Source organism: Haemaphysalis longicornis, unplaced genomic scaffold (assembly GCF_048455015.1).
Source record: "Haemaphysalis longicornis isolate Haplotype H1 unplaced genomic scaffold, Haemaphysalis longicornis Haplotype H1 scaffold_12, whole genome shotgun sequence".
NCBI classification, from domain to species: Eukaryota; Metazoa; Arthropoda; class Arachnida; order Ixodida; family Ixodidae; genus Haemaphysalis; species Haemaphysalis longicornis.
The window spans coordinates 88,480,637-88,501,883 of NW_027526225.1; the positions used below are offsets into that span (position 1 = coordinate 88,480,637).

The 21,247-nt window shown below is 51.1% G+C and overlaps 1 protein-coding gene and 1 pseudogene across 2 annotated transcripts in view; one reads left to right on the forward strand and one right to left on the reverse strand.

Annotated features, from left to right (window-relative positions):
- The first annotated feature begins 654 nt into the window (after nucleotides 1-654).
- Nucleotides 655-21,247, forward strand: part of LOC144162955 (carboxylesterase 5A-like) — a 33,065-nt gene continuing 12,472 nt past the window's right edge. Inside the window, exons 1-2 of one of the 2 annotated variants that reach the window (XM_077693693.1) lie at nucleotides 655-1,981; nucleotides 2,374-3,345. In XM_077693693.1, the coding sequence (XP_077549819.1) occupies nucleotides 1,941-1,981; nucleotides 2,374-3,345 (1,013 nt within the window). In that variant the 5' untranslated portion in view covers nucleotides 655-1,940. Of the gene's footprint in view, nucleotides 1,982-2,373; nucleotides 3,346-21,247 lie in introns of those variants that run through there. The other variant, XM_077693694.1, reaches the window with a different exon arrangement.
- LOC144162056 (CCR4-NOT transcription complex subunit 7 pseudogene) lies at nucleotides 19,835-21,162 on the reverse strand (annotated as a pseudogene).

The window sequence follows — 21,247 nt, forward strand, 5'->3', positions numbered from 1 at the left end:
CGTGTGATAGCACTCGCTCCCATACCATATGCTGTAGGCTGCAGGGAGATGGGCGGAATTTGCATGTCGGAGAGCCGCAAAAAAGAAAAAAAAAATCCTCACCGTAGCCAATCCCCCGTAGTGAGTGCGCCAAACTAGTATCGCGTTTGCCACACTATAGGCAATGTGGGGACGGCACGCCCGTTTAGAAGAAAAATAGGCCTATCATCATCAGCGTTGGCTCATTCGAATCGGAGGTAGACCGGGGCAGCTGCTCGGAGATGCGGAACATCCAGAGGAACCGAAACCTCCGAGACGTGTCCCCGTAAGTGCCTACTCTGACAGGGCATGGCCTCCGTGATCAGCTTGAGGCGCGGTGGCGGCGAAGCTGATCGCACAGGCCACGGACAGGGGAACTTGCGAAGCTGGCGGTCAGTGCTGGCGGGGCTGGTGGGGTGCTTGGGCGGTGCGATGGGAAAGGGAAATCGCTAATACGCGGCGAGGCTCAGACAGTTTCAGGCCCTTTCCACCCATCTTCCCCCCTCCCCCCCCTCCCCCCCCCCCTCCCCTTCCCAACATCTTAGCTTAGCGCAGCGCAGCGCCTCGCCGCAGCACTTTGTTTTGCCGGCGCAATCGGGAAAGAACGATGTTTTTGTATGCGGAGAGCAGCCGTTGCTGAGACGCTCTACGATTGTCGATGGAACGCGCATATGTCGACGAGTGCGCTTGGCGGTCGTTTCTCGCCTGCTCGGAAAATAGGTAAAGTCGCGGGCTCTCCGGAAGATTCATGCCGCTAGTCGGGAGGGGCAGTGAGAGTTGACGCTTGAACGGGAGCGAACGGCATACGTTCGCTCCCGTTCTAACGGCTTTGAAAAGTTCTATGAAGCTTAGCCTTGCGATTAGAGAGCACCAGGCGGCTTCATTCGCTGTTAACATCAGCTTTCGCGACGTGAAGTCAGTGAGCCTGAGCTATTTTTTTTTCTTCGGGGGGAGGGGGGGCACGCCATCCTCGTGGGTGCAGACAGCTGGTGCAAGCCGTCCTTGTAAGTAAAGAAGACATACGGGGGCTCTGTGGTTGCCTTACTGAACGTCAGACAACAGCGAAAGTTTTATATCGCGCACTTCCAAGCGTGACAGTCAACTATAGAAGCTTTTCTATAGTTAGAAGATGTTCCTATCACCGGCCAATGAGCACAACACTTACCACAACAATCCGCCCAAGTGAAGAGGAGGTCTCAACAATGGGGCACTCAACTGCACTGGATGTTGTCGCTGGCCCGGCCGATGAACACGGAATTTAACTTTTCACCGAACACCCAACTTCACTTTCGGCTTCACTACGAAAGTCTAGATCACACGAACAAAATTGTGTCTAGATTGTGAAAAGCTGAAACGTCTTTTGCTTGCCTTAGATTCTAACGTTTTATATTTTTTATTTAAAGTTTTAGTATTTTCAAAGGGTTTGGTGTTTTACAAGTTGTATGTCACTGTCTGTCATTTTTTTTTTTTTTACCGCAGTGTTTCGTCCCGACCACACAGGGCATCCGGGGAACCCTCGATGTCACTTTATTTCAATTTAAAAACGCCGCCATTGAAAGCTCACTACGCATGCGTACAGGCCGGCGCTGCGGTGCTCAATGCCGCTGCTGTTCGCCATCGCGCTCGTCTTCCTGGCATTCACCGTGGGGCTGATCCAGTAGCACAACAGCGGCGTGGTCGTCACCAGCAGCGGCCCGACGCGGGGTCGGCTGGTGACCACACGCCACGGGGACCGCGTCCTGCTCTTCCTGCACGTGCCCTACGGCGAGACCACGGCGGGCAAGGGTCGCTTCGCCAGGCCGCGACCTCTGGAGCGGCCGCCGTTCACGAGGCCCATCTGGGAGGACCTGAACCCTTCCGGCAGCCCCTGCGTCCAGTATGGGCGCGACGGAACGCTCATCGGCTCCGAAGACTGCCTCTACATGAACGTGTGGGCGCCGGTCGTCCAGCCGATGGCCAAAGAGTAAGGGGGGGATGACGAAAGAAGTCAATCAACACTATGTCTGCAACAGCGAGTTCTACTTCAGCTGGTCGTGTCCGCGCGAACAGAAATGTCGACAACTTGTGACTTTAGCTTAGCGGATGAATTCAGCCTCAACTGCTTTATGCCGTGGCAGTACACGTGGCGGATAACGAGAAATTATGTTGTAGACATGGGTGCTGGTAACAGCGCGCATTTCTTTATATGAATCAGCTATTGATTGATTGATTGATTGATTGATTGATTGATTGATTGATTGATTGATTGATTGATTGATTGATTGATTGATTGATTGGTTGATTGATTGATTGATTGATTGATTGGTTGATTGATTCGATGACTTATCAACGGCAGCTGGCGGGGTCCTTGCGCAGAAACAGGACCATTGCAGTCGTGGTCACCGGGGACTCCTTCCAGAGGGGACACAGCAACAGTCACGGCTGGGCTGAACTGGCTGCCGCTGGCAACTTTGTCGTGGCCGTACCAAACCACCGGCAAGGCGTCTTCGGATTCCTCAACGCCGGAGCCGGCAGGGCTGTGGGGAACGCCGCCATCGAGGATATACTGCTCGCCCTGTCCTGGCTGAAGAGGAACGCCCGGGAATTCGACGGCGACCCCAAGAACATGGCGGCCCTGGGACTAGGATCGGGGGCCTACCTTCTGTCCGTCGTCCTGATGAGCCCCGAGTGCAACGCCTTCAAGCGCGCCCTCTTGCAGGGGTCCTACCCGACCGTTCCAGTAACACCGAACACTCCGGATCGCGGCCGGGGCTACCTGGCCGAAATGGCGCGTTTTTTGAACTGTTCCAACGCGGACGACGTGTACGGCCATTTGGAATGCCTCCGGAACGCCACGAAGGGCGAAGTGATGCGAAGCGCGATGAACCTCACGGAGGAACTCCCGTTCGTGCCGAGTCCCTTCTACGGGGTTCCCCTGGCCGTACTGCACAAGAGAGCCCCTTTCAGCGAGGTTCGGCAGATCGTTCTGGGAAGCGACCGAGCCGAAGCCGAGGCTGTGTTCAAGCGATATGCGTCCACTCTCGACGATTACAAAAATGCTTCGAGCGTCGAAGCGGTGTTTAGGATGTTTCTGAAGCGCGTAGTTACGGCCACAGCCGAGGTGGACCGAAAGGAGTTGCCGTGGGCGTTAAACGATATGAAGACCGCGGCCGAGCTAGAAGATTACCTGGTCCGTTACTGGACCATCTGCTTGCCGAACGTGATCGCCGACACAGCCGCGGCGCGAAACGGAACGGTCTACCGATACGTGTCGACGGCGAGCAACTTGGAAAGGCTCTTCCAGCCCGCGTTCGACGTGGCCGCGATCGCTCGCTTCTTTAAAAACGGGTGAGTGCACCAGCAATTTCTGCCATACCGGAGACGTTCGGGGCGCCGCAAGTAATACAGCATAATCCTGCTAAGTTACCTAAGAATCCTTTTCTACTCCGAAATGGTATGTTTAGAATGAATGAGGAGGAGTATTGGAGCCATACACGTTGCGCATATACAATAATCCCTCGTTAACTCGCCGCGTCTCGAAATATTGGTTATGTCGAAACTTTTTTTCGCCGTGCATCTACCTCCCATAGGCGCGCTATGTATTGGCCCCCCTTTTTCCCCCTTCGATAAGTTTTTTCGGGGGAACATAGATATCTCGAGGACTCAAAGCAAAGTTCGCCGCAGGCAGCTGATAGGTCTTTGTTTAAGCGCTTAGCTCCAGCTACGCGCCGAACACGGTCGTGAACGGTTCGTGCAGCACTCACTGTATGAGGCCGATGTCCCCGTTATCGATTGATGGATTAATTGATCGATCGATCGATTTATTGATTTATTGATTTATTGTTTTATTGATTGATTGATTGCTTGTGGAGTTTAAGGCGTCGAAACTACACAGGTTGTGAGGCGCGCCGTAGTATAGAGGGTTCCGGATTAATTTTGACCACCTGGGGACCTTTAAAGTGCGCCGAAATCTCGAACGCACGGGCGTTTTCGCTTTTCACCTCCGTCAGAAAAGCAGCCGCTGCGGACGGGAATCGAACCCGCGACCTTGTGCTCAGCAGCACAACGCCTTAGCCACTGAGCCACCGCGGCGGGTATATCCCCGTTACCGTATTGCTGCCCGACGCCTACATCGTTGAGACAGCCGTGGGCAACGCAGCTCGTCATGCGGATGACGAGGAACCTCGAGAACTGCCTACGACGGCAGAAACAAGAAACATGCTGCCTGATTCACAACAAGGTAGAATGTAGCGGTTGCGACCAACGATTATTTCGATGCATTGAGCAGCTCGAGAACGCTTTTCTGGGACCAGGTGCTAACGCGAAACAGGCGAGCATCGCGCAGTTCTGTCATCCGCAATAGTAAAATATTGTTTTTCTTGCAAATTGTTTTGCCTTTATTACAAAAGTTCCCCTCAGCGGTGGAGCTTTACCAGAACTAGCTTTTATTTCAGTGACCTGGCCACAAATTTTCGTCATTTTGTTTAACTCGAAACTTCGCTTATTTCGAACTGTTCAGCATATGTTATGACTTCCGAGTTAACTAGGGATTGCTGCGCTTGTTAACTTTACAGTGTTAGAGATATGGCCTTTCTCAGTTGATCAGTCTTCCACAACAACATGCATTTTTGGTTTTCCCCCGCCATTAGAGTTAATAATGAGGCAACGTTTACACGTTGCGCAAGAGTGAACTCCGTTCACGAATGGGCGTTATGGCAGCCGGTTTATAGCAACTCCAGGAGCAAGATTCCGGAAGCATATACAGGGTGTCCCAGCTATCATGCACCAAGATCTTAAAAAAGAGAAATGGCGTTACTCGAAGAAAACCTAATGTTTCAATAATGAGGTTCAATTAATTTTAATTAATTACCCAGCTCGAGATGTACTTTCTTAATCATTAAAGTGTCAACGAGGCACTTGTAGGTCAACACAAGAGGCATCTAACTGCGGCATTTTCATCGACGAACTAATTGCGCATTATTTTATTCTGACTGTTAAAGAAACCCCGCGATATATGAAAAAAAATACTGGTGGATTTCTTTGTCATAGGAATCGGTAAAACACGAAAGTGAAATGTGCAGCGAAATCTGCAGCTGAGCATGAATCGGGTCGGCGGCTGTCTTGTGTTTGTACTTGGCGAGCTACGTCCTGCTGGCGGGTCGCTTCGGCGAAGGTGTACTGGCGACATTTCCGTGACGGATATGACATCAGTAAAGTCTTGGTGTATCCCGGCATAAAACACTTTCGTGTTAAAATATAAAAGCCGAAAACGAACCGCCCCAAGTATAACGCACTCTTTAGTTCTAAAGGTTGCTTCCCCGCAAGACGACCCTGTGTGCAGGGGTGCACCCTTTGCAGGCCGCTTGCTTCGTTGTACTTGGTGTCATTTCCATGACAGGTATGACGTCAGTGAAATCTTAGTGTATCCAGGAATAAAACACTTTCGTGTTAAAATACCGCGTGACGGCGCTCCCACCCGCTTCATAAACCAGCGTCCTCAAATATGGTGATTGAAAAGCAACTGCTTTGCCTGTCACACGTCTCTAAAGACAGCTCATCACCTTGATAATGGCATGCAGGGAAGGAACAGCAACAGCAAGTTTTGCGGGGCGCGTGCAGCAAATAAGGCACGAACTCGGCCGCGATTTCTTCTTTTTTTATTTCATTCTGGCTAACTCAGAGGCAACCTGTTCGACGGCACTGCTTTATGATACTGGCAGGAGCGCCGTTACGTGGCATTTTTCTTATTTCGCGTGGTTTCTTAATAAATCAAAATGAATGAGCATCCAATTCCTCGCTGAAAATGCCGCAGTTAGACGCTTCTTGTGGGGACCTACAGGTGCCGCATTGACGCGTTATTGACATAAGTAACTACAATTAATTCAGTCCCATTAACGGAAAAAATACTGGCCGCTACTCCACTGTAGTGGAAGCATTAGGCACTAGATTTTCTTGGAGTAACGCCATCGCTCTTTTTTTTAAATCTTAGTGCATGATAGCTGATCGTATCCGATATATAGCGTGATAGCTGATGAATAATGATTAGGACAGTACTCCTCGAGTTACATAAGTAATTGCAATTCATTCAATCTCATTAACGGAAAAAATACTGGCTGCTACTCCACTGTAATGGAAACATGCACGAGGTTTTATTCGAGTAATGACATTGCTCATTTTTTTAAATCTTGGGGCGTAATAGCATGATAGTTTAGGTTGTACGCTTGTAGTGGTGCCTCCCGTTCCGTTCGATCTCCCGGCTTCAGTGCTAGCATGGAGATCACACACAGGGAGTTGGCACACTACACCATATGTCACTTCTGTAGCTGCGCAGCGGGAAATTCGAAGCCTTTTTTTTTTTGAGGGGTAGGTGAGCGGGGCGAAAAAAAAGGATCCCGAATGAGGAATAAACGGCCGGCTCTGCGGAGTGAAACAGGCATGTGTCTTCATGGTGCATTTAAACACCAACTGCACTCAAATTTAACCTCGGCCAAATTTACTTTGAACGTACAGTACGTACCACTAAACCAACTGGGACATGACTGGTAGCCCTGTGAAATGCTGTTACAGTTAAACCCGGATATAATGAAGCTGCCAAAATCTTGCGATTTTTCGTAACATTCAGGTTGTCGTTGCATGCAGGTTTTGAGTTAAGGCTCGCGTGAATGAAGCAGGAACGAAACCAGAATGCTAGACATCAGTGAAGGTGAACTCACCGTTCAAGGCCTTATTCTTAGAAAACTGCGTGATTTGCGCCTTCTGTTTTCCACGAGCTAAAACACTACATGGCGCTACGAAGAGGCGCTATGTTAAGCGTCGCAACGGCTTCGTTACATAGATTTCGCGAACATGAGGGCTTTAATGAGGGTGTAAATAAGGAATTGAAAAACTTCGTTAAATCGAGAAATTCGTTACGTAGAGGTTCGTTACATCCAAGTTTAACTGTAATTATTTAGAACCGTTTAAGAAAGCTCCGTCGCAGGCGACGCTGCACCTGCCGGCGGATCGCGCGAGCAGCCATGAAGCGGAAGTGACGTAGCGGCTGGCCGGGTGTTTTTTCCTCCGGCCAGCCAGGGGAATCGGTCGAGCTCCACTGGGCGCGCTTCTCCTGGGGCTGCTGAGAGGGCGAAGCGTTGCGCGCAGGTTTTCTCTGGCCCACCGGCCGCATGCGGCCGCTCGCTCGCCGACTGGAACGACACTTCAGCCCGGCCGTAATGACCGCGCTATTAGTAGTTCCGGTTTCAAAATCTCCGACTTTTCATGGCCGTTTGCGCCGCGGATACGCGTATTTCAGATGTCATATTTTAGAGACGATAGTCTTTCTTGGACTACTTAAACGCATAAATTTGTCTGTCTATCTGTCTGTCTGTCTGTCTGTCTGTGTGTGACTCGATTCAGCCACCCGGCCAAAGTGAAACAGTATCTGCGCAATAGTCTTATATACCCAGAGCCAAATCTAAACGTCCAAGTCCGGTGTCAGTGTTCATACTTGTCAACATATTCGAACAAGAACAAGATAAAATGCAAACCTAAGGCAGCAAATCAATACATAAGTAGTATTTGCAGTGTTCCTTTATTAAAATTGATAGATGGTTGGTTTTTGAGATAGCAAATGAAATACTACATCAACGGCAAAAAAAACTGTCGCCTGCTGTTGCCAGCGCCACTCCCTGGCGTCACTTAAGAAATCTAACGGCAATAACAACGAAAGGTTCCACTAGATCGGATTCACATTCCGCTTCGAACGCTCGTGCAGGAGGTCATCGTGGTTCTATAAATGTTGTAGCAGGGTACCTCAATTCACGCGCGTCTCCGCCGTATGGCAGAGCTGGCATCGAGACACCCGACTTGGAGCAGTAGAACGCGGTAAATGTAAATTGACTTGAGCAAACCTCTAGCGTGCTATCTTGGGAGGAATGACACGGCAAAGGAACTGCATGTGAGGTGAGCGGAAAAGAGAAGGGAGGCCTTTACTTTGCAAGGGCGCCAGTCAACTATTGTCTTTCGACGACATTTGCAACGAAAGGAGCAGATAAGCGGCCATTTTTTTAGGCAGACTAGCTAACGTTTTCAACGGGTTGAAGTTTTGAGTGTAGTCGCACTGTACCTGCCGTGCCGTGCCGCTTTGCAGCACTGTCCCACCGACGGGGAGCGGCGAGCCGTGGCCTGCGTACAAAGAAGGGGCTCCGTTCATCCTGGACGCAGCGAACGCCAGCGGGATTGCATTCAACGCTGACGCCGACTGCGGCGACACGGGGAACCTTCTGCACTTGTTTTCGTAGCGCTAAAATAAAAGTATACTGATCAAAATTGGTGCAAGAAAGGGCGAATATTTTACGGACGGGCAAGACTACGTTTGAAGCGGTCCACTCATTGGCCACCCAAGCAGCGTATTTGACAAACCAGGCAGCGTAGTCGCATCCCACGCGTTCTTTTCCCTATCGCGTCGTACCAGAATTGATTGATTGATTGTAGGGTTTAACGCGCCGACGCAACGCAGGCGATGAGGCGCGCCGTAGTGGAGGGCTCCGGATTAATTTCGACCACCTTGGGATCTTTACCGTGCGCCGAAATCTCGTACACACGGGCGTTCTTGCTTTTCGCCTCCATCAGAAAAGCGTCCGCCGCGGCCGGGAATCGAACCCGCGACCTCGTGCTCACCAGCTCAACAGCTCAGCAGCTCTGGTACGATTACCGAACAGCTAATAAACCTGTTGATAGGCTAAACCGAAATTAAAGATAGCAAAGTGTCCTTATTTTCGACGACAATGCGTATAACTGGCCCAAGAGAACGTGTTGCAGCTCGGCTGTGAGGCGCGCGTAGTGGACAGCTTGGGATTAATTTTGGCCATACGAGTAAGAAGGGGAATTTGGCCGGGCATGTAAGGCGAAGAAAGGACGACCGAAGTACCACCAAGGTAACTGTGGCTGGCCTTTACCTCAATATAGAGGGATGAAATAGACAATTCGGACGCAGAGAATGGACTACGGCATCGCTAGTGTTGCGACCGGGCGGGGGCACCCGATCCGAGCTCCGTGGCCTCCGACATACGAGTGGTAGCGTGTATGATGCGAGCGGCCAGCCGCTGTTGCAGCCGTGAAGAAGTCCAGAAGCCGTAGGCTAACGTAACTGTTTACTTCATTGCGAGAGGTGAGCCGAAGCCAAATAACAATGCCCCGACGGGCGAGGTTACAATACAGGACTCGAGCAGAGCGACAACATCGATTCGCTGCTCTAACAGGAATGAGTTACAACGCTTGGGCAGCTCTATTTATACCCAAAAGCGTTAACGGTCAAACGCAACAAGCGGCAACACGCCACGAACGTCACAGACACACACAACGCTCTTTCCCATGCTCTTTCCAGTGTTCGTTAGTCGTCGGTAGCCTCCGCGCACGTTGAGTCCGAGAGAGGGGAGAGAGGAGGACTCCGCTGCGATCGACGGGGCCTCTGTGTCCTTGAAGAGCGTGGAGACGAGCCTCGCCGCCAGCCGCCGAAGTTTTGAAATGCGCCGAGAGCAAAGCGTCTGACGCGGCTTGTCGCAACTTGCCACTGACATGGTGGCGCACGCACGTAGTGGCTTCGCCGCACAGCCGAGGAGTGATGCGGGGAAGTACTGCGGCGCTGGCCGATCCGTAACAGCTTCTCCGCCGGGAGTCCGAGATCCCGATGGATAAGGGTCTTCAACCGTTGTCCGGAGGGATGCTTTCGAAGTGAAGTGCTCGGCAGACGCTCGACTCCAGGCCTGGGCTGTACGACACCGTGCTGGAGCTTCACCGGGCGGGTCACTGGACGAGTAGTGGCTCCCCAAGAACGTCTCTGGCTTGGTCAGGCAAGCAACAGAACAACACTGGAAGACACAACCGCATCGCCGGCAAGTGCGAAGACAAATCCACACTGAAGATCTACCAGGCTTTTAGTTGCGAAAAAGTACGTGAATAACTAACTACTCTAGTTATATTTTTGCCCTGCAGTACTTTAGACAAGTGAACAAACTTGAAAGGTGACATTTCGCGTGATAGGAAATGTCCCACACAAAAAGAAATGTAATCGTAAAGGGCGAAACCTGCTCCAGGAAAAACAATGAAATTGAGAAATTCAGGCGTCTACAGGCCACTTCTCGCGCTGAGAGCTGCGATTCGAGCTCTCATCATTGCTCCGAGCTTTTCCCCTTCTTGTATCGCACTTTAGGTACGCCCGTTCTCTGAAAGAGACTGCTGCGACCGCGTGAAAAGACACCGGTCGTCTTGTTCGACAAAGGTCGAGCGCGCGGAGGAGCGAACGAGATTTTCCAACGTTCAAACGAGAGGCGCGCACTCCTTTTTGGAGGCGGCGTTCCCTTGGCGCGATGCGAGCTCACGGCTTTGCCCCTTGGCGTGCCCGCACTGAAACACGCGCCACAAGCACGCGCAGAAGTTTTCCCTCTGTCCTCGTTGCTCACCTTTTCGCGAACGCGTTCGGAAAGCGAACGTCGGAGCGCGTTCACGTTCTCTTCCTTAGGCTGTACGGTTCCCAACTTCGGCTCAGCCACAGGCGACACCGGAGCCTCGACTAGCTCAGCCGATGTTGGCTTATCGTCGGGAGCATCAGCTGGGAGTGACAAGGGCACGATGTGCTCATTAGACGCCTCGTAGCATCCAACAGTCACTACCTCGTCGTGCCTCGCTGTTTCGGCGGCAGCCTCAGCACGCGAAGACCGAAGCGTGTTCCCGTTCTCATTCCTCACTGCCAGAACTACACTACAACTAATCTGCCCTGTCTGACTCTCAAAAGACGGCTCAGCCGCCCGCGATACCTGAATCTCTACGAGCTCGGCTGGCCGTTGCTCGAGGTTGGTTACCTGAGCTGGTGGCAGGACGGAATCGGCTTGCTCAGTGGCGAGATCGTCATGACTCCCAACTGGACCCTGCAAACCGTTGGCTGCCTCGACTGCAGGCTTTCCCACCACGTCACTTGTTTCTGCACTACCGTCCGAAGGGACAACCTCCGTTTCGGCGGACTCGTGTTGCCTTTCGGTAGCCTCATCGTTTACGCATTCCTGCGAAACGTCGCTATCTCGCGAAATGTTCACGTTCAAGTCGGTAGCCGTTCCCAAAGCATCCCGCGAATTTGAACCGTCCGAACACTCTGCCGAGATCTTCAAAACAAACGCCGACACATTATCCCACTCAGTGGACACGCACTGCCCTCTGCCGCCTCTGCCGACAGTCTGAGCTAATGCGCCGTCGTTATCTCTCTCAGCAACCTTGCCACGCTGCTGGGCCGCAACCGTCACCTCCGACTCGCGCTCCCGAGCGTCTGCTACTGGCAGCACTGGCACGGTGCTTTCCTCGACAACGAGGTCTTTTTCGAGCAATAATTCTAACTCAGGCTTCGCTTCTTCCTGCTCGAGTTGAATTTTGTGCTCTAGGTTCTTGTTCTTCCGTTGGAGTCTCTCTCCCTCGAGCTCCCTTCTTTCCTGTTCAAGGCGCTCGAGTTCGAGGTCGTACCATCGCATCTTTGCCTCGTGCTGTCATTTTGTTTCCTTGTGTTCCTCATCTCGCTTTCTTTCCTGGCGTTCCTGGTCTTGTTTCTGCCTTTCGAGCTCCCGTACTCGCTTTCTTTCCTCGCGTTCCTGCTCTCGTTTCTGCCTCTCGAACTCCTCACGCTGGCGCTCAGTCTCTGCCTCTGCAGCGTGACGTTTAGCCTCTGCCTCGGTGGCCTGACGTTTCGCGGTCTCCCTGCCATTGATCAGCTCAATGCATTCCGACAGCTCCTCATCGTCAGCCCCAACAGCGAGTATAGCCTGTATCAGCTCTGGCTTTCTCAGCGCGTCCGTAACATCCAAGCGCAACTCTTTTGCAAGCTCCAAAAACTGCGGTTTTTTCAACGCTTTCAAATTCATGGCCGGTCCAGAGTACTGCTTTCCCACTGCTCCAAAAATGTTTTGCGCGAATAACCCACGCGACAAAAACACACGCCCTACCAGCTATCCTCAGAAGCCTGGTAAAACTCAGTGAAGAAAAGTCCCGCACTCACCCTTGACCGCCGTGAATTCTGCGAAGTCCGAAGCCGCCTTGACGTCCGTGGTGTTGGGTCTCGCACCGCTGGCTTCACGTGTTACGAAGTTGCCATCCCACCGCTGCCACCAGTTGTTGCGACCGGGTGGGGGCACCCGATCCGAGCTCCGTGGCCTCCGACATACGAGTGGTAGCGTGTATGATGCGAGCGGCCAGCCGCTGTTGCAGACGTGAAGAAGTCCAGAAGCCGTAGGCTAACGTTACTGTTTACTTCATTGCGAGAGGTGAGCCGAAGCCAAAGAACAATGCCCCGACGTGCGAGGTTACAATACAGGACTCGAACAAAGCGACAACATCGATTCGCTGCTCTAACAGGAAGGAGTTACAACGCTTGGGCAGCTCTATTTATACCCAAAAGCGATAACGGTCAAACGCAACAAGCGGCAACACGCCACGAACGTCACAGACACACACAACGCTCTTTCCCATGCTCTTTCCAGTGTTCGTTAGTCGTCAGTAGCCTCCGCGCACGTTGAGTCCCAGAGAGGGGAGAGAGGAGGACTCTGTTGCGATCGACGAGGCCTCTTTGTCCTTGAAAAGCGTGGAGACGAGCCTCGCCGCCAGCCGCCGAAGTTTTGAAATGCGCCGAGAGCAAAGCGTCTGACGCGGCTTGTCGCAACTTGCCACTGACATGGTGGCGCACGCACGTAGTGGCTTCGCCGCACAGCCGAAGAGTGATGCGGGGAAGTACTGCGGCGCTGGCCGATTCATAACACTAGGCAAGAAGATCGCCCATGGTGAACGCCTCGCATAAGCGAGGCCTCCACCCCAGTGATGTTCCGAGCGGGTAATTTTACCTTTTTCGGGGAATTTTCGGCTGTACTTTTGGCCAAAAGGGAAATAGGGAATCTTTAATAGATGCAGAGAATTTTAGGAGTCGTGGAGCAAGGAGAAGGAGGAGGAAAAAACTTTATTTGTCCCATCCGTTGAGTGCAGTCACTCCAGACCAGTTCGGGGTGTCCTCAGTCCAGGACTCCCTGGCTGTAGCCGGCCTTCCGTGCCCTATTCACCAGCCGAAGCTGGGAGCAGGGGTCGGAGCTGGTCAGCGCCGCCGCCCACTGTGAAGGGGTAGGGTTGGGATTGGGAGTGAGGTCTGGGATGTTCGGGCATTCCCACACTATGTGGCATAGTGTTCCTGATGTGGGGCACAAGACGCACTGAGGGGAGAATTGAAAAAAAGAAAAATTAATGCCAATAAACCGGACCTCGCGTCATTACTCTGTTTTCTCTGTTTTCTGTTTTCTGTTCTGTTTTCTGTTTTAACCCTTTCGTCCCTGAATTTTTTGTTCTATGGAAAAAAAAGCTGTATCTTTGATATTTGGACCGTTGAATCTTAAAAACGATAAATTAAGGTAGTGGTGCAAGTAATTAGCGATTTACAAGCTTGACATCTAAGTTAGGTCATCAGAGAATTAAAAATAAAATTTACAGGAAAAAATGTTTTTGCTTTTTTTCCTAAAATTTGGAAAGCACTGAGCCCACATACAAAACATAGGGCTGGTAGTGAAAATATTTTGGCGTTTTCAGCCATGTCACCAAACTAGGACTTCGATTCTTGGGTCCACCTTGACGTCAGTTACGGCGTCACTACAATGCCTTCCTCTTTCTAGCATTCAGTTGAGCAAAAAACGAACAATGCTGATAGAACAATTTCCCAGAAAACTAGCTCTCTTGGTTTTGTTTTCAAATTGCTAGGAGTCTTTTGGTTCATGTCCTAAATATAGGACGGCAGGGCCGAAAGGATGAAACAGTTCTCTAAACACTTCTTCGGATTTGTGTCCAAATACCTGCGTTCGTGTTTCCGCAAGCCACAAGCATCCAAGACCGCTTCCAATCCAGTTCACGAAACAGGACTAGAGTGTACTAGAAGTACGCTCTAACAGGACCGAGCATAGAGGACGAATATTCTATGAGAACGAGCTAGTAAAGCGTGAAGTGGCGGCGGCTGAAGGGCTGTAGCCTTTTCGCATGTGTTCCTGCGCAATATACAAAAAATATTTCGGGTCGGGGTGGGTGGGTGGTTGAAGGATTAACTTTCCGATTAATGGATTAATGCTTTAGTAGCGATTAATTCATTCAACCGGTTAATCGGTTGAAGTCGTGCGAGTGGTTTATGAACCAAGAGTGCCATGTTAAAATTCTGCGCAAGCATGTTATGGGTCATACTCGTGTTCAAATAACCCGCCTTACGTCACCGCAGAAACGATGCAAGCATTCTCAGATATTATACAGATGAAACCAGCAAAGTGACAGCCAAGACATGATAAAATGTCTATTCCTAATACAAATATGCACGATGCAAAAAAGAAGAAAAACTGGGAGCGGGCACTCGGCACCGCATTACCGCTCCGTTGGAAAGCATCGTGGAAAGTGGAAAGCATCAAACAGATGGACACGATAAAAGTGACGTTTTCAAAAACTCAAACTCGCTGGCACGCAAAAGCACAGATGTATCGCTGACGAACTTGTCCCCTTTCTGCTTAATATAAAACACTTCTGTTGTGACTTCTTCTTCGTCAACCCTTGCAGCAGACGACGCTAACCATCATCATTTCATTACGCTTCACGAGCTGCCGCATGCTCATGTGGCGGCTCCGGCTCGCGCCTGCTTCTTCTTCTAGTTTCCATTAAAAGCCTCATACTATCACGACGTGTCGCTCCCCTTCCTGAGCATCGCGCCGCAGCTGGAGGACCCAGAGGTCCAACAACTTCCAAAAGCTCCCTCGCCACTGTATTATCACTCCTGCCGAGAATCCAAATCTGCTCAAAGAAAGGTATGAATTTTTTCAAAGAACTGACAGGCCTGCAATCTTGCAGGCCTGTCAGTCCTAGAAATATAAGGAAAATATATAAGGAAGAAGATGAATACATGAATGAATATTTTAGTGTTTCTTTACTTTAAAAAATTATACCATCTTCCCGTGGGGAACCATGAGGAGGATGCGAAGCATCATAGGGGTTCCGTGTAGGTTCCATTGTGTTGCCGTTATGTTGTTTCATTTATCGGAGCACGAATGGGAACGTAGTGTGAACCCCCATGTAGAGACAGAGAAATGTAGAGAAATGTAGAGACAGTGAAGAGACTGACACCGGCGTTACCTGATCGAACACCTCCTGGTTCTCCTCCTTTATTGCGTGCTCACGCTCCTACCTCGCTGCCCGCCCTCTTCGTCCTCTTCTCTGGTTGAGCTGCAAGGCGCGTGGCGCTTCCCGCCACAGCTTTCCCGCGGGAAATTCAACATCCTCTTCTAAAGTTTTCAGTTCGTCGTTTCCGTTGACGTTCAGCTTCACGTGCCGTCGTTGTATCAGTAGCTTCTTGACGTGGTTTGAATGAGTCAAGGACATAAGGCGTGTTCGTAGCACTTGCTCCTGTCACGGTTTTGTAGCGCAGTGGGAAGAGCGCCACGTACCTCCCGTTGCGGCCAGAGAGTCGTGGGATCGAAACCGGGCACCGCTGTTTATTTTTTTTTATAGGGTAGGGGGAGAGGTGTGGGTGGACGGACGACGGACGACGGAGCCGAGAGCAAGAGATGCTTCGCATCTAAAAAATCATTGATGCTTGGTTTGCGATAGCAAATGAAATACTACATCAACTGCAGAAAACCGTCGCCTGCTGTTGCCCGCGCCACCTGACGGCATTTAAAAAATCAAACGGCAAAAGCAACGAAAGGTTCCACTAAATAGGTTCCATGTTCCGCTTGAAACGCTCGTGGAATAGGGAAACGTGGTTCTATAAGCGCTGTAGTATAGGGTGCCTCGACTCACGCGCGTCTCCGCCGTACACGTCAGCGCTGTTATCGAGGCACCCGGCTTCGAGCAGTGGAACGCGGCAAATTTAAATTTACTTAAGCAAACCTCTAGCGTGTTTTCTTGAGACGAACGAGACGGTAGAGGATAGCATGAGAGGTGAGCGGGAAAGAGAAGGGACGCATTTACTTGGCAGGGGCGCCAGTCGACTATCGTCTTACGTTGACATTTGCAACGAAAGGAGCACATACGAGGCCATTGTTTCTTGTCTCATCATCCTCATCATCATGTGCCCTCCAATTGTGTAAAGTTGGCTTTCCTCCAGTGCGTTTTAGGTAACGACGCAGCCATGAGTGAGACGAAGAAAGCTTCGCTTTAAAAGAGTAAAATCCTGGCTTCGCAGAGCAAGGTGTGCGCTGATCAGATGCCTCTGTGATTCTCTTCGGGATGGGAGGTTGTAGGTAGCGACTGGTTCCCATTGTGTGCGGCTCTCCTGCGGGCGGACGCATCACGTGGCACGTGTCACCGGCCGCGTGCCACTCGTGAGCGGAACGCTTTTGTTTCACGCGCCCGCAGCTGCGTTCGCCTTGGGTCTGAGGGGCGCTTGGTCGGTGAAATGAAGGGAAGGGGGGGGGGGGAGATACACTCGTTGTTTATCGACAAATGAAACATTGGGAGTGAGAGAGAGCGAGGATGTTGACCTCGGAGAGCATTCGTTGATGTCATCATTCGCACGAGCCAGCTAATGGAACGCGAACCGATTGATCCTATCGGCGCCTCGAAGCGCACTTGAGTCGCCACGGTGCAAGGCAGCGTGAGTTATCCGACAATTCAAACGGTAAGTTTTTGTCCAACTTTTACCGCTGCATTGTTTTAAAAGTACTGCATACTTTCTCTAACCACGATTGAACGCGTTTTAGTAGCCTTGCTCTTGATGTATTGCTCAAAGCTAGAGAACTTGGGGTCAGTATCAGAAGTGAAAAAGTGTTAATGAGACAATAAAAGAAGAGTTGCCTGTAATGTATCTGAAAAGAATAGCACGTGTAGTCTTTTTCCTAGACATCAATGGTATCGTAAGAGGAAAGTTTTAATTTTTCCTGGGAGGAAGGGCTGCCTCTTGCCCGGGCCTGTATATATACAGTAATACCTCGTTAACTCAAACTCGCATGTATCTCGAAAAATCGGCTAAGTCGAAATTTTCCGCGGCACCGAACCGTTTCCCTTACGTCCCATGTATCTGTTGCCCTTCATTTCGAAGTATTTTGGGGCCAAACTGCACATATCTTGAAATTTTCACTGAGAGTTGAACGAAAAAAACTCTCACCTCTCCTCACGGGAACCCCTGTGTAGATGCGACGCATAGGGGGTTCATGTTGCAGCGTTGGACAGCGGAGGAACGGCGCTGGAACGATGGAGCGGAGCGGTGCAGGCACCGCGTTTTATAGCGCGCATAGCGGTGAGGGGACGCGCCGGCGCCAGTGCGTCTGCCGTGGCTATGACGCAACACAATCCAACACAATCCACTTTAATCCAATCCAACCCAATCCAAGCCAATCCAAACCAATTCATCCAATCGAATCCAATCCAATGCCCCTCGCGAGAGAGCGTTCGCTATCGGAGAGGAGAGGGGGTGAGCGGTGGAGAGCGAAGCTCGAGCGGCGAGGAGAATGGGGGAGGGGCGGACGCCGACGACGCCGGATGCAGGGACAAGGCGAGTGAATGAGATGCAGTCGCATCTAAAATTTCGCAGCCGCGGACCGTTTCACAAGATTTGTGCGATGCTGCCGCGCCTTAGACCCTCGATTTTTTTCTCGTTTAGCCGCGCCTACCACAAAGCCGATGTTTTCCCCGAACGTGAAGTCTGAACCTAGAGGCGTATCAACTTCGTCAAGCAACCCTGTGGCACGTCATGTGGCGCCCAGCTGGTAAACGTCTCTTGTATGTTTTTTTTATTTGTTTCAAACCTTTATGAATAGCAAGATTGGAAGCTGCTGTTAAAGAGCGCGTGAGTAGTAGCACCTTTTTTGCAAAGAACTTGATATTTCATGGCAATTCGTGCAACTTTGCTTTTCTCGAAAATCCGCTTATCTCGAAATATTTCCTGCTTGATGCTTGCCGCACTATCGGTTCTCGTCTGCGAATTTTAGGGGCGAAGCACCTTAGGGGATTGGGCTGTCGGCGTCTCATGTCGTCGTCGTAATCGTGGTCTTATGTAGTCATGGTACTAAAGCACCGGGACACTAGTTTACGCCTCGCGCTAGAACCTCACGCGTACTAAAAAACACCGGGACACTCGTTTACGCTTCGCGCTAGAACGCTTCGTAACGCACACTAAAAAAACACCGGGGCACTCGTTTACGCCTCGTGCTTCAAAGACAAGAGACTTTTGCAGCAAAGCTGTACACCTCTATCCCAAACGGTTCCTCTCCGTTGGCAAAAACGCCAAGGCGCCAAGAATACACTTGTACACTGCATGCTTTGTTCCCCAGGTTTCAAGTTAGTGCATGCAGATGGCCCGGGATATTTTTACTTCCCGACCACGGAGCTCCCGACCGTTGCGGCTTTCGCTTTCTTCGTCTATTTACTTCCCGTCATCGCAGACTGAAAAAAAACTTTACTATCCCTTCCTAAAGGAAGTTAAGAGAATCTAGAAAGCTTTCTCAAATCAAAACTGCGTCAAAAGTGCGTAAAAAACTTCGATGCAAGTGCGTCCAATCGATCTTCAAACCTCCAAAGACCCAAATTGGAAACTAAGAATGAACCCATGCGACGAAAGACACGAGACTTTTACGTAACAGCTGTATACCTCTACCCCCCAACGTTTTCACCTCCGACGGCAAAAACGGCAGGCGCCAAGAATACACATACACTGCATGCTTCGCCCCTCCCCAGGTTTCACGTTAGTGGAGATGGCCCGGGATTTTTTAGGTGCGGAGTACCTTAGGACCTCACAATGTCCGTCTGCGTCCGTGTGCATAGCATTTACAATCGCAAGAAATCACACAGGCACCGTAATCGCCACCGGCACCGGCAGGTTTCGAGCCTGTGTCTGGTAGAACAGACAGAGTTAGTGGCAGTCGTCTTACCCGGTCATTGGGCTACGACCGTGAGTTAGTACCCGAGAGTCAAACGGCTTACTTCCTCGCCTGTAACGGTGCGGAGTACCTTAGGGCATCCCAATGTCCGTCCGCGTCCATCCGTGCGCACACCACCACCAAGCGAAAAGGAAGCGAAATTCGATTTCAGCCGTGAGTTGCAGTTTCATGTAGGGATAACCAAGGTGCAACTCACGGCTGAAATCGAATTACGGTCGCCCCGGGGCGCAAATCGGATGTCACTCGGGGCGCAACTTGGATGTCATTTCGAGTCCACGTACTCCACACCCTCGCCATCATCCACGAAGTGGAGATGCTGCCATTTTTTTCTGACTGTTTACACAAATACAACGCGCGTGCCTGCGTGCGCATCACGTGCTCGCAGAAACATGCGCACGAAACTCATTCGTTCACTCGATTATTTACGCATGCATGAACGCACTGACACTTTTTACGTGAACATATCACTCGGGCCCTCCCCGCCATAAACCATGTTACCAGACGCTTGGCGCTCCACATTGCAGCTCCGAAAAGACACACGCCTTTGAAACAAGTGTTTGTAAAACCAGAATAACATTTTTATTTCTTTTCTTCCTAAAGTAACGGCTTGGTTAACTTCCTTTCAGGCCCAAAAAACTTCACAAAAAGATGGGATGTCCAGAAAAAACATCAAGCGGGAGTAAAGTAAAAAAGGCAGGTACCACAGAAAAACAACGCCCGAGAAAGGCTGAGGCGTATACAGTAGACGAGTACGAGGCAGGCATTCGGAGATTTTACACGAACAGGGAACGAATAGGTCATATGTGAGAACACAAGAAGCAGTACTGTGAAGCACTTATCTGTTCTCTACTGTCAGTAGACGGGAAATTAGCGCAACGCGAAGACGGTTGGTGTGCTGCTGCCGATACGCAGGCTGAGGTGGTGACAAGAAAGGAAAGGGTGAGGATGACGTAGGCTTAGAACGGCGCTGGGAGCCTGCGACGTGCTTGGCGTATCTTGTGGTTCAAGTAATCGATTATGGAATACCCAGACCAACCAGAGGCCCGCAGAGGTTGGCGTTGGTGATCTCACCTTCAAAAAAGATGTCTCGTATCTTGAAAAACACTTCCGCCGTCAGCAAGCTGTCGCTTCCTGCCTGGTGTCGCCGCCCAATCTGTTCCAGGTCCAGCTTGTCAGCCAGCGTTTTGAGGCCTCCCTTGAGGTTCGTGCAAGTCTGCGCCAGGTACTTGACATCGTAGACCACAGGGAAGTAGAGCCTCATGACCTCCAGGAACTCGGACATGTCTTGAGGCAGCGGCGCGTTCGTCAGTAGCCTGAGCAGGTAGGCCACGTCGTAGGCACCGTGAAAGCAGATCAGCTTCACGTCAGGCGAAAGGACCACGCCGGACACCGTCAACAGCTGGGCGAACTCGTACGGGTCGATGCCCTGCTTTTGGTGCCTCTCGAATTCGATGCCAGAGTTGACGAGCAGAGCGATGGAATCATCAGCGTACATGTCCTCTGTAAGGCTGAACTTGAAGTTAAACTGCCAGGTGCAGTTGTTCGAGGGCTTGTTGCCGGCCTCGTCCATGAAGGTGAAGCCTATCTGGATGACCTTCATCATGTTCACATTGCAGCGGAGGTTGTGGTAGTCGTGCTCTCCGCGGCTGGGACAGTCTGTTAGGTAGTTGGACGTCACGCCGGGAAACTCCGTGTCCATGGCGATGTGGTTGTACCGCTTGACGATACGGCCAATCTTCTCAAGTTCTTCGTCGAGGTTAGAGGCCCAGACATTATGTATGCCGGGCGTCTCATTCGGAACTTCGCGGACGCTGCTGCCGCCATCGATGGAGCTAGCAGCGTTCGTGCCTGCGGTGTTCGAACTATCCATGGCTACACGTGCGAGCTTGCAGTCACGACTTAGCAGTCTATCGCGCAACGAGGCAGAAGAAGCCGGCATGCGAGTCACGGGAACTTCTTCCAGTGGGTCCAAGCCTTGCGACTTGGGAGATGTACAGCCCTTGTCCAGGTCGCGATGACGCTGACGACCAACGCCGAACACCAGGAGATTTGGCCGAGGTGTAGTTAGCGACCACGCTGATGGTGAAGGCAACTTCGCGGCTGTCACCAAAAGTCTGGAGACCTTATAGATGCTTTGTAGGCTAAGCAAACTGCGTTAGAACAAACCAGCCCACAGCATGACATCCAGTAAGGCAAAAGAAATGCGCGTCTCGAAGAGACTCACGCAGCCGCAACAAATGACGTGGACGCTGGCTTGAGCCCCAGTTGATGCACTGAACGCCGATGAAAGATGTCAGAAATGACGCAAGAGTGGCGCTGCAGTATTGACCGGCGTTTCATGCTTGCGCTGC